This window comes from Myotis davidii, unplaced genomic scaffold, assembly GCF_000327345.1.
Source record: "Myotis davidii unplaced genomic scaffold, ASM32734v1 scaffold185, whole genome shotgun sequence".
Lineage (NCBI taxonomy): Eukaryota > Metazoa > Chordata > Mammalia > Chiroptera > Vespertilionidae > Myotis > Myotis davidii.
This window is the reverse complement of record NW_006297811.1, coordinates 2,441,548-2,454,430: the sequence shown is the minus strand read 5'-3', so window position 1 is coordinate 2,454,430 and position 12,883 is coordinate 2,441,548. Positions and strand designations below refer to the sequence as shown.

Below are 12,883 nucleotides of genomic sequence, written 5' to 3'. Positions count from 1 at the left end.
AGAATGTAAAATTTGAGCAAAGATTTGAAGGTAAAGGAATGAGCCATATGGATATCTGAAGGGGAACATGTGCAGGCTAAGGAGACAGCCAGTGCCAAGACATTGGGCAGAAGATTGCCTGGCATATTCAAGGAACATCAATCAAGGAAACTGTGGCTGGAGCTAGGTACATGAAAGAGAGAGTCTTAGGAGGTGAGGGCTGCTATGATAAAGACTGGCCTTTTATTTCAACTCTGAATCTGATTTTTTTTTATTAAGGTGAATGGGGTTAGCATTGCAAATACCTTTCATTTCACTTGAGGCTGTATCAAAAGTTTAGCATATCATTTATACACAATTTTTTTCTATCCATTACCCTATGGATATACTTTTGTTTTCCATTCAGCATCCTCAGTCTGGGCATCCATGAAAATGCTTTGATGACAGCCATAGAGAGATTATTTTAGTATTTCTTCCTGCTCTAAAATATTATCCCACTGATGGATAGTCTGCAGTGGTAACTGCTTTTGCTGGACACTATAATATACCGCCCAGGCCCTTCTTCAGAAATAGAGGATTTTTACCTCTAGCTTCTGAGAGTGCCCTCAGCACACAGCTCACAGATGCTTCCACCTTTTATATTTATCTCAGCTGAAGAAAGCTGACCAATAGCCAAACAATCTTGATAAAGAACAAATTTGAGGCACAGTTTTTAATATCAGAACTTATACAAAGCTATAGTAGTCAAGACAAATGGTACAGTATAGACATAGAAAAATAGACCAATAGCATAGAATGAAGAGCCCAGAAATAAACCTCACATACAATGTTAAATGATTTTCTAGGTTTGCAGGACCATCCAGAATGGGAAAAAAATATTCTGTTCAAAAAACGTGCAAGTCAAATGGATAGCCACATGCAGAAGACTGAAGTTGGGCCTCTTCTTTATACCATCCACAAAAATCAATTCAAAATGAATCAAATATAAGACCTAAATATAAGAGATAAAACTATAAAACTCTTAGAGGAAAAAAAAAATCTAGGCGTATTGACCTGGGGTTAGGCAGTGACTTCTTAGATATAATGCCAAAAATAGTCAATCAAATAAAAATAAATTAATAAGAATGCATCAAAGTTAAAAACTTTTGTTGTGAATGATACCATTAATAACCCACATAATGAGAGAAAATATTTCCAAGTTATATATCTTATATGGGCCTTGTATCCATAATATTAAAGAACTCTTACAATTCAGTAATAAAAAGACAAATAATTTTAAAATTGGCAAAGGATTTGAATAAATATTTCTTCAAAAATGATATACAGTGGCCCACAAGTACATGAATAGATGTTGAACATCAGGGAAATACAAATCAAAGCCACATTGACAGACCACTTCACACTCATTAGGAATGCTATTATCAAAAAGAGAGTAACAAGTGCTGGCGAGGATGTAGAGCAGTTAGAACTCTCAGCTGTTGCTGGTAGGGAAATAACATGATGCAGCCACTTTGGAAACAGTCTTGTAGTTCTTTAAAATAATTAATTCAAAATGGATCATAGATTAAATGTAGGAGCCAAAACTATAAAATTTTTAGAAGAAAATGTATGAATAAATCTTTATAACCTTGTTCTTAGATATGACACCAACAACACAAGCAACAACAGAAAAAAATAAATAGATAGGGCTACATGTGATGCTATTAAGAAAGTGAAAAACAGCCCTAGCCGGTTTGACTTGGTGGATAGAGCATCGGACTGCGGACTGAAGGGTCCCAGGCTCTATTCCAGTCAAGGGCACATGCCCAGGTTGTGGGCTCGATCCCCAGTGAGGGGTGTGCAGGAGGCAGCCAATCAGTGACTCTCATCATTAATGTTTCTATCTCTCCCTCTTCCTTCTTCTCTGAAACCAATAACAATATATTTAAAAAAAGAAAAAGTGAAAATCAACAGAATGGGAGAAAACATACATCTCATAAGGGACTTTTATTCAGAATGAATAAAGAATGCTACACCTCAATACTGTAAAGACAAGTAACCCAATTTAAAAATAGTCAAATGACTTAAACATTTCTCCAAAAAGTATATGTCCACTTTGTACATGAAAAGATGTTCAGCATCAGTCATCTGTGGAATGCATATCAATACCACAATGAGATATCACTTCACACCCATTAGAACGTCTATGATAAAAAAAGACATTATAACTAGTGTCTGTGAGGATGTGGGGAAATTGAAACTCTCTGACATTGCTGGTGAGAAGGCAACATTGGGCAGCTACGGTGGAAAGCAGTTCGGCAGTTTCTCGAAATGTTAAACCTCGAGTTGCCATTGGGCAGACAGTGCACCATATGACAGCTAGCAAGCTCCTCCCCCGGATCTCTGCTCAGCTCTGCCCAAGTCTCACCTTCTCCACAAGACCTGCCCTGAGCATCTGTTTAGTACTGCCTGCCCTCACTCTCATCCTATGCCGCCAGATCCTGCTCTTTCTTTTCATGTTTCCATAGGCTTTCCGTTTTACCTTCTAACCGCCTACATAATTTACTTTATTATTTTATATATGTTGTTTTATCATCCATCTCACCCCATTGGAATGTAAGTTCATCCAGGATTGGGATTTATTTTTTCCCTTTGCTAACATAACCCAAGCACTTAGAACAGTGCCTGGTGTATACGTAGGGGCTCAATAAATATTGGCTGACGTAGTAAATGGACTGAGATTAGAGCAGAACAATGAAGCTGGTTGTGTCGGGATCCTCAAGACTACCCTTCCATTCACTGATTCACTAGAAGGACTCAGGGGACTCAGCACATGTCTGTACTCACAGCTAAGATGTATTACAGCAGCTGGTGAGGATGCACAGCTGGATCATCGGGGAAAAGACACAGGCAGAATCTGGAGGAATCCATGCTCAGACTTCCTTATGCTCTCTCATTCCCAGGAGGGGAAGGCCATATAGAAATGTGGCCACGTGTGTGATGTATTTGCCCAAGGAAGCTCTTTAGAGACTCAGCACCCAGGATTTTTCTTGGATGCTGATCACGTGATAAAGTTTCAGTCTCGAAGAAGGAAAGCAGGTGTTCAGCATAAATCACGTTGTTTGTATGATTTAGACACAGCAAGCCACCCTTATCATGAGGCAAAGTTTTATCTCAGTGTAGAGAATAATTTACTAGCTAGGTTCCCAGATGCCAGCCACATAGACCTTTCTAAGATAGCAGTCTCCAGCCTCCCCTGTTTACTCTTTTTCTGAACACGAATTGACATTAAAATACGATCCTTAAGTATAATGTAAAGTAAAAGAAAATGTTAGATTTGTGAATGTTTCCTGACATAGTTTCTCCTTTGTATAACTGAATGTAGTCATTCCTAGGCAAAATATGGACTTTTCCTAGACCTCTGAGTCTTTGATCTTTTAAATGTCATATCATTTAAGCTGAGTATAGAGTTTTAAATTCTTTTTTTCTTTTATCCATTTATAGATCTTGGGATTTCTGGCACCACATCCAAAAAGTAAGTACTTTTTAAGCTATCTGATTTTGTTGAGACAATGTATTTGTACTTATTTGAGACTATCAAATGTTGTTTTCATTAAAGTAATTACTCATTCTCAGGCTAGGTAATTTTAGAATTGTTTTTTATTTTATTCTGGGTTTTTGTTTTTGTTGTTTTCTACTGGAACATCCAAACTGTTGGCTTTGACAATGAAAAGGAATAATATACTTTAGTCTCCAAGATTGTCATGAACTTTTATCCTATATAATAAAAGTGAAGTATAAAAATTGTCCTCTCGACCAGGAGTACGTCCGGGAGTTCGACCAGGGGGTGGGGCCAGCCAGGGGAAGGGAGGGAGGCCCTGGCTGACAGCCGGCAGTCACTAGGGACCCCACCAGTGTACAAATTTTGTGCACTGGGCTTCTAGTCTAGAAATACTGGGGAATTGTGGTTTGAATAATTTAATAGCTTTAAATTCTAGACTCATTACAGTATTTCTAATTAACATTGATTTTTAAGTCTCTCATGGGGGATCAATTTTAAGGAAGGATGGTAAGAATGATAAACAGTGTACCCTTTTTTAGATACATATTTCAACATCCGAAATTGGGATCCATTTTACCAATATATGGTATCTTACAGTCATTGTAATGCAGGTTGTAGTTATGATATAGTTGTGTGAAACCTTCTGTTGATCCAGAAAGGGACATCATGGATGCACCTCAAATTCAACAAAGTGTAGGTATATAGTATTTATGGTACAGTTATTTAGTATTTTTTATAACGAGTGAAGGATTCAGTTAAATTTGTGGCATATTTTTCTATTAGAAGTGATAGGGGGAGTGAGGGAAAAAGGAGACATGTAGTGCTTTCAACAATAAAGAATTTAAATTAACAAAAAAAGAAATAATAGAAAATTCCTGTTATCATTGAGGTCCAGACTCTAAATTATTTTTGTCAAATGCTTTAAAGCTTTCTTAGATACAATACGTTAAGCGTCTTCTGTAAGTTTTACTCTGTGTTCTTTATTATCACTGGACTCAAACAGACTGCTTCTACTCAAATAAAAGTATCTCAGGAATCACACATCATTCTTTTCTGATTAGTGTGTTTTACGTGTGGTTTGCATGCTTGATTTTAGGGGAGATCTTCAGTGGAATGCTGGAGAGAAAAAGTTGACTGGTGGTGCCAACTGGCAGCCGAAAGTGGCCCCAGCAACCTGGTCCACGGGAGTTCCATCAAGTGCACCTTTGGTACGTAGCCCCTGGGGGCTGGGGAAGTGGGGGAAATTTGCCAGCTCCTCAGTGTGTACAACACAGTGCATTTTGCTTAATTTTGCTACTGACACTGTACTTTTCCATGCACATCGAAGAAATATAAGCAGGATGCAATATTTACCAAACTGCAAATTTTATTGACTTTATACTTGATAAAGATTATGACCTATGTTTTAATTTTAATTATTTCAAAATAGTATATATGCTTCTTGAGATATTTGTTTTATATTTGTACAATTATGGAAATAATTTTTCAAAATCATTTAATAACATTGATCATTATTTATATTTTATCATATTTCTTGCCCAGATTTCTTGATTGTCTTAAGTAATGACAGCTTTTTTCTTACCAGAAAGATTGGGCAGTTTTCCACTGTGTAAGTGAGCTTTCATTTTAAATCACTATTAATTCTTCTCACCATTTCAAAAATTGAAACTACTAACACCATCTTTTCTATAAAATTTAAATAGGTTTTATTTCTGTATATTAAATTTCTATTAATATATTAATGCCACCATTCTTTCTATGAAATAGCATGTCACTGGTAATAAAGACTAATTATTATTTTATGAAATTTGCTACCATAAAAAAGACATTACCAAGGGTAGCAAAACTTACTGTTTTCCTATATACGCCCCATAATTAGCAAAAATAGGCTAGCTGCTATTTCCCAAGTTCACTCGTAATTTTTCACCTTTACTTACCACCTTCTTCTGTCTATATCACACCCATCTCAAAGGCTTTCTTGATGTCATACTTTCCTTATTGTCCTTATTGCCTGAATTAATTCTATCACCCACCAATCCCAGCCAAACAAACATGTATGGGAGTGATTAATATAAATAGAATATAAACATTTTAGATAGACTCTATTAAAACTATTGTGTTTCAGAAATTAATTTCAATATCTAAGTTTTGGAATTTAGAACATATTATCTTTTAAATAATTTTATAAATAGTAACATTTTTATATGTAAGCAGTTTTATAAATAAAAAGAAGTTCAAACCAATCTGAATAATGCCTTTTGAGTCAAAAGTCACCATTAAACAGAATAGTATTCACTGAATTACAATTCATACCATAGTTTCTACAGGAAAATACATTCTGTTCTGGAAACCCACTTCCTCTTATCTCCTCACCCCCGCCAGTGGTGGTAGATAGTGAGAGAGGAAATTCAAGGACTAATATTTTCTTTGGTGAGTTCAAAGTCTGAAAGAACTTAACTTTAAGTGATTTCCTAACTGAAACAATGAAAAAATTGCCTATTGTATCTAGGTATTTATTTCTTTAAATCTTTCTTTGCATTATTTAAAAACAATGCTTAAGAAGACCATTTTTATGTATTTAGCAATACAATAAAGAGTTCCATTTTAAATTTTACAAAGGATACTTAGTAGAAAACTAATTCTCTCTTTAAAACTGATGTATGACTAAGATGACCATTTCATTTATTGTTCAAACTAGGGCTCATTTATGGCTGAAAGGGAATGTAATTCTTACCCTGGGATCCCAGGCATTTATCTGTGGTTGGTTACTCAAATAGATGCTGAGACCAAAGGGGCTGCACTCCATTCTTCAATACAAAACATTTGAGAGTCACTGTCTTGTTTGGGGTACAGGGAAAGCGATTCAATAAATGCATAAAATCCTAATGAAAGAAAAAGCTTCTTTAGAACTGGTCTTGAATACTATCTAATCACATTTATTTCTCACAATTTATAGTTTCATTTCCAAATTAAAGGAACTAATTTTCCTATTCTGTTCTATGCAAAATTAAAGAGGCCTTGTGTGCTGTTCCGAGAAGTTAATACTTTAATAGTGGTGCCCTTTACAGCAGGATCGAGTTGTTGTTTTTGTGTGTTTTTTTTCAAATACATTTTTATTGATTTTAGAGAGGCACAGAGAGGGACAGATAGAAAGATGAGAGAGAATCATTGATCGGCTGCCTCCTGCACACCCCATTGGGGTCCAAGTCCACAACCGGGGCATGTGTCTTGACCACGAATTGAACTGTGACCTCCTGGTTCATAGGTCGAAGCTCAACCATTAAGACACTCCAGCCCAGGCAGGATCAAGTTTTTAATTGTTTTTTAACAAGTTAATTCCAGGACAGTCAAGGTGATAGCAGTATCTAAGATGGAATGAGGGGACTGGAGAAAGCGTGGTGAGAGTACTAATATTTGGCAGATCAGCTGTAGGTTAAAAAAAAAAAGGGTTGAGAGCTTGAAGTGAGGGGGAAGGAAGACGAGAAGGAAAACTCTCTGGTAGAATCCACACAACTGTGGGTCCTTGTGAATGAAGCCACCAAGACAGTGGTTGCCCAAGTTTCTATATGGGACAGTTTGCTAAATAATGAGGCTATTAACCAAGAAGGGGAATAAGAGAGAAGGATGAGAGAGATAGAGAAAGAGAGAGACTGACTTTAAAAATACTAGTAATATTAGGTTGGAGACCTTCCCTGGCCATTACCTCCCCTGAGATCAAGATTTGAACCACACGGGTGGTGAATTCATCAAATACTTAACAACTGCTTCGCTTCTTCAGGGCACAGGGCTGCCACTGATCTGATTGGCAGGCACCATCCCTGAGACTGAGATTAATAGTCTCATTTTTATTTTAAACCCCAAAACTCCATATGCTTTTTTATGAAGCGGGAAGCTTTAAATTTTTAGTTAAGCTCCAGAAACTTAGCGACAGTATGTTTGAGCATAAAATAGCTGCAGCAGCTCTGGAAAGAGAAATGAGAGCAGAAATAATTTATTAGGAGGGCAGAGTTACCTGTAGTTTTATTTCCTTTGTTTATTCTCCTTAACACTCAGGCAACAATAGAAAGGCTCTCGTATGCAGAGTGATTTTATCTTTATTAACTCTCAGCCTTATTTGTAGTCTCTACACACGCACTACCGTGTACTACGGTCACTGCAAAGCTCTTGTTTCTTAACAAAGCTCTGGCTTTGCTTTTACCTCAGAAGTCACTCCAAGGGCCTCTGGCTTCCCTGCACCCTGTCCTCCCATTGTTCTGCTCCTTATGTTTAAGTTTCTTTTCCTGAGGACACCCAAGGCAAAGAGGAGAGACAGCCAAGCTTGCTTCAGAAGCAGCAAAGCAGTGTTTCCAAACTGTCCTGGTCTTCTGCAGGCCTTTACCTTTGATTAAGAAATTGAAGGGGCAGCAGAGAGGGTGCCTTTTAAAGTTTTTATCCGTAAACAAGAGCTAAGGTTGCTTTTCCAAATTTGTTTTGAATTTCCCTCAGTTGTGGCTTGGAGGTGCAGCTATAAAATTTTTCAGATCAGAGAACTGAAATGAGATCTAGAAGCCTTAACAGGACTTGACTGTTTGGAATCTGTCTGCTGGCCGGGCTCTGTCATCGTGGCCATCGAGAGCCCTGCATTTCCAGAGCCTCTTAGTCCTGCTTCCCAGTGCACAACAGGCCTCTCAAGTTTCCATCGTACAAAGTGAGAAGATGCTTGTAATTCAGAAGTATGTGCATTTTACAGGAAATCACAGAACCTGCCGTTGTCTCCCTAAAAACAACAAATGTTTATTTGTCTATAGATAAAATATTCAGTTGAGGTTGAAAAAGAAAACAATTTAAAACCTTAGGAAAAATAATATTTGGAGAGGAAATTTTTTAGTTAATCTACCATTTGAGCAAAATGACAAATTAAGACTCTCTTGACATTATTTGACCCAAGCTCATTTTGTTTTGATAACTAATAAAAACCTTTTTTTCTTTTATTTCCTTAAGTCCCAATGATATAATTCAAGTAAATAATACAATTATTATTTACAATTCTGATAAGTGACACCATTCCAATAAATTATATAATTCTGGGTCTGGTGAATAGCTTACCAAACCTCACCTGTTGAAATGATGAGTAAGGAGTGAATCTGAAATATAATACTTGTAGGGGGAGCAAAATAGCTTTCCCTCTCCCCTTCCAGTCCATGAACACAGCATACTTTCCATTTATCTAAGTCTTCTTTAATTTCTTTCTACAATGTTTTATAGTACTTCTCTTTGTAAATTTATTGCTTAGTACTTTATTATTTTTAATGCTACTCTAAATGAAATTGTTTTTGTAATTGTGTTTTTTATTGTTCATTGCTAGTGTACAGGGATCTGATTTTTGTATATTGATTTTATATCCTACAACTTTACTAAACTTATTAACTCTGATAGTTTTTTTGTGTATGGATTCCTTAGGACTTTCTATCTATAAAATCATGTCACCTACAAATAGAGAGAGTTTGATTTCTTTCTTTTTTCCTTTTTATTTATGTTTTATCCCATCCTCCCATCCCCTCCCCTTTGGCAACCATCAATTTATTCTCTATATCTGTGGGTCTGTTTCTTTTTTGTTCTGTTTATTCATTTGCTTTGTTTTTTTAGGTTCCACATATAAATGAAATGATAATTGTCTTTCTCTGTCTGACTTATTTCACTTAGCCTTCTAGGTTCACCCATGTTGCCACAAATGGCAAGATTTCATTCTAATTTATTGCTGAATAATATTTCATTATATCTATCTATATATCTATATCGATATCTATCTATCTATATCTATCTATCTATCCACTATCTATCATCTATCTATCTATCTATCTATCATCTATCTATCTATCATCTATCTATATATAGAGAGAGAGAGAGAGAGAGAGAGAGAGAGAGAGAGATAGATATATATAGATATGTGTGTGTGTGTGTGTGTGTGTGTATTTGTCTTTATCCATTTACTTGATGAACATCTAGTTTACTTCCATATCTTGGCTATAACTAGTAAATCTGCAGTGAACATGGGAGGCATATATCTTTGCAAAGCCCCCTGGTGGTCAGTGCATGTTATAGCGAGCGATTGAGCAGCCTTAGCATATTACCCTTTAATTGCTTGAAATTTTGGTTTCTTCAGATAAATACCCAGAAGTAGAATTGCTGACTCATGTGGAAGCTTTATTTTAAAATTTTAAAGGAGCCTCCATACTCTTTTCCACAGTTGTTGCACCAGTTTACAGTCTCACCAACAGTGCACAAGAGTTCCCTTTTCTTCACATCCTCACCCACACTTTTTGTTTGTTGATTTATTGATAGTAACCTTTCTGACAGGTGGGAGGTGATATCCCATTGTGGTTTTAATTTGCGCTTCCCTGATGATTAGTGATGTTGAGCATTTTTGCATATGTCTATTGACCATTTGTATGTCCTCTTTAGAGAAATGTCTATTCACATCTTTTGCCCTTTAATCATATGTATCGTTGGAAAATATGTTCTCCCATTCAGTACCTTGTCTCTTTGTTTTGTTGGTGGTTTCCTTCGCTGTGCAAAAACATTTTAGCTTGATGTAGTCACATTTGTTTTTCTTTTGTTCAAGGAGATATATCCAAAAAGATATTGCCAAGAGTAAAGTCAAGGAGTTTACTTTCTATATTTTCTTCTAGGAGTTTTATGATTTAAGGTCTTACACTTAAGGATTTAATCCATTCTGTGTTTGTTTTTGTATGTGGTATAATAAAGTAGTTCAATTTAATTTTTTGCATGTATCTGTCCAATTTTTCCAGCACCACTTGCTGAAGCGACTGTATATCCTTGCCTCCTTTGTCATAGGGACCATATAAGTATGTTTCTTCCATTCTTACCTGGTTGATATTTATTTCTTTTTCTTACCTAATTGCCCTGATTAGAACATCCAGTATATCTTTGTCTTATTATTAAGGAGAAAGCTTTTAGTCAATCAATATTAAGTACGATGCTAAGCATAGTTTCTTCTTAGGTGCCTTTTATCAGGTTGAGGAATTTTGCTTCTATTCCTAGTTTGTTGAGTGTTTTGTTGTGTCCATGAAAGGGTGTTGGATTTTGTCATACACCTTTTTTGCATCTCCTGAGATGATCATGTGGGATTTTTTTCTTAAATTATTAATATGACATATTACATTGATTGAACATATTTTGAATTCCTTGGCGAAACCTCGTGTGGCCATGGTGTATGATATGTTGCTGGATTCAGTACGCTAGTATTTTGTTGAGAATTTTTACATCAGTATTCCATAAAATATAATGATCTGTAGTTTCCTTTTTCTATGATGTTCTTGTCTGGCTTAGGTGTCAGGGTAATAATTGGCATCAAAGAATGATTAAGAAATATTCTTTTTTAGAGAGAGAGCTTGATAAGGATTACTATCAATTCGGCTTCATACATTTAAACACATTCACCAGTGAAGCTATCTGGTTCTGGGCTTTTCTGTGGTGAAAGTTTTTGATTACTGACTCAGTCTCCTCACTTACCATACATCTATTTAAACTTTCTATTTCTTCTTGTAGGTTGTGTATTTATATGAATTTTATAATCTTATCTAGGTTATCTAATGTTTTAGTATATAATTTATCATAATATTTCTTTACAATCATTTTTATTTCTGCAAGGTTGGTAGTAATGTCTCCACTTCCATTCCTCATTCTGATTAATAAGTTTTGCTCTTTTTTTCTTGGTTTGTCTACTGCAAGTTCGTCTGTTTCATTGTTCTTTTCAAAGACTCAACTTTGATTTCTTCTCTTTTCTACTTTGTTTTTCTATTCTCTATTTCATTTATTTCTTGTCTAATATTTATTATTTACTTCCTTTGCTTACTTTCGATTTAGTTTGTTAAGATTGAAGTTTAAGTAATTGATTTGAGATCTCTCTCCTGCATATGAACTATAAATTCCTATGTGTATACCTCACAATTTTTTGTTGAAACCTGGGAATTTTGAATATTATAATGTGGCAACTCAAAATCAAATTCTACCCCTTCCCCAAAGGTTTGTTGTTGCTACTTCTTTAGTTGTTTTTTGTTTAGTGACCATTCTGAATTAATTCTGTAGTCTGTGTTCTTTGTCAAGTGTGACCATTGAAGTCTCTGTTTCTTTATTTAATGTAGGTCAGTTGATAATTATATAAAACTCCCAGAATATAAAATATCTCCTAGCTTTTATAGAGGAGCTCTGAGTGTGTGTTGCAGCATGTCTTCAAACTCCACCAGGCAGTTTGCAACTCTACCTTAGCAATCACCTACTGCTTGCTGAAAGCATCAAGGTGAGCCAGAGGACTTCTCAAGCCTTTCCTGGGCATGCACATGGCCTTCTAAATTTCCAGGAGTGTGCCTAAGTTCTTCATAGTCTAAATCCCCAAAGCATCTCATTCTCCAGCCTTTCCTCCCAAGCTTTCTGCTTAGTCTACTATTTGCCCTGACTGTTATCTGTTGCCTCAGACAGCAACATCTGAACTATTTGCCTGTAAGTATTTTCCACAAGTGACTTAAGTTAGCAGCTTTAACACTAAGTGTGTTCCCAGTTTGGCAAGACAAAGACAAACTTTTGAGCCAGTCTTTCCAGGGATCCACCCAGACAAGACAAAGCAAATAATTAAATATATTCTGCTTCCCTTTGGTAATATTACTGGGAATGTGTGCTGTTATTTTCAAGACTGCAGCTTAAGTAGAAAACAGTGGATGGAACTAGAATAAGTTAAAATGCCTCAGAGTTCACTATTCTTATTAAGATTCAACTGATATTCCTGAATAACTACCTTCTAGGTTGCTGTAAACTGTTATTTAGTTTCCAGAGTTCCAAATAGTTGATTATGACTTTTTGCTTGTTTAGCCATTATTTTTTTTTCGGGGGGGGGGGGTGGCTTTTAAAGTTCCTTACTTCACCATTTTTGCTGACATCACTGTAATATTTCCTTTTTTAATTAGAATTTTGCTCTAATAGTTAACTTTAAATTTAAGGCATTGAAGTATGGTTGATTTTAAACATAAGGGAAATATTGGAGGGTTTGGGTGTATGACTGAAAACTACCAGACCTGTATCTGAAATGGGATGTGTGTGCAGTCTTTTAAGTGCTTCTTAAAACTAAGAATTTTGGCAATTGTGCAAATGTACAACACCCAAGTCAGAGAAGAATAAATATAATACAAAAAAGAATAATTTAAAAATGGGGAGCCCTGGTTAGGTGGCTCAGTTGGTTGGAGCATCAACCCATACACCAAAAGGTTGCGGGTTCAGTTTCTGGTCAGGGCACATACTTAGATTGTGGGTTTGATGCCCAATAAGGGCACATGTGAGAGGCAACTGGTTTGTGTTTCTCTCCTACATTGA

At 35.9% G+C, this 12,883-nt stretch overlaps 1 protein-coding gene across 1 annotated transcript in view; it reads left to right on the top strand.

The window, feature by feature from the left end:
* Positions 1–12,883, top strand: part of SNAP91 (synaptosome associated protein 91kDa) — a 119,276-nt gene that overhangs the window by 98,104 nt on the left and 8,289 nt on the right. The window contains exons 26-27 of the mRNA XM_015570286.1: positions 3,463–3,493; positions 4,617–4,728. Coding sequence (XP_015425772.1) covers positions 3,463–3,493; positions 4,617–4,728 — 143 coding nt within the window. The remainder of the gene's footprint in view (positions 1–3,462; positions 3,494–4,616; positions 4,729–12,883) is intronic.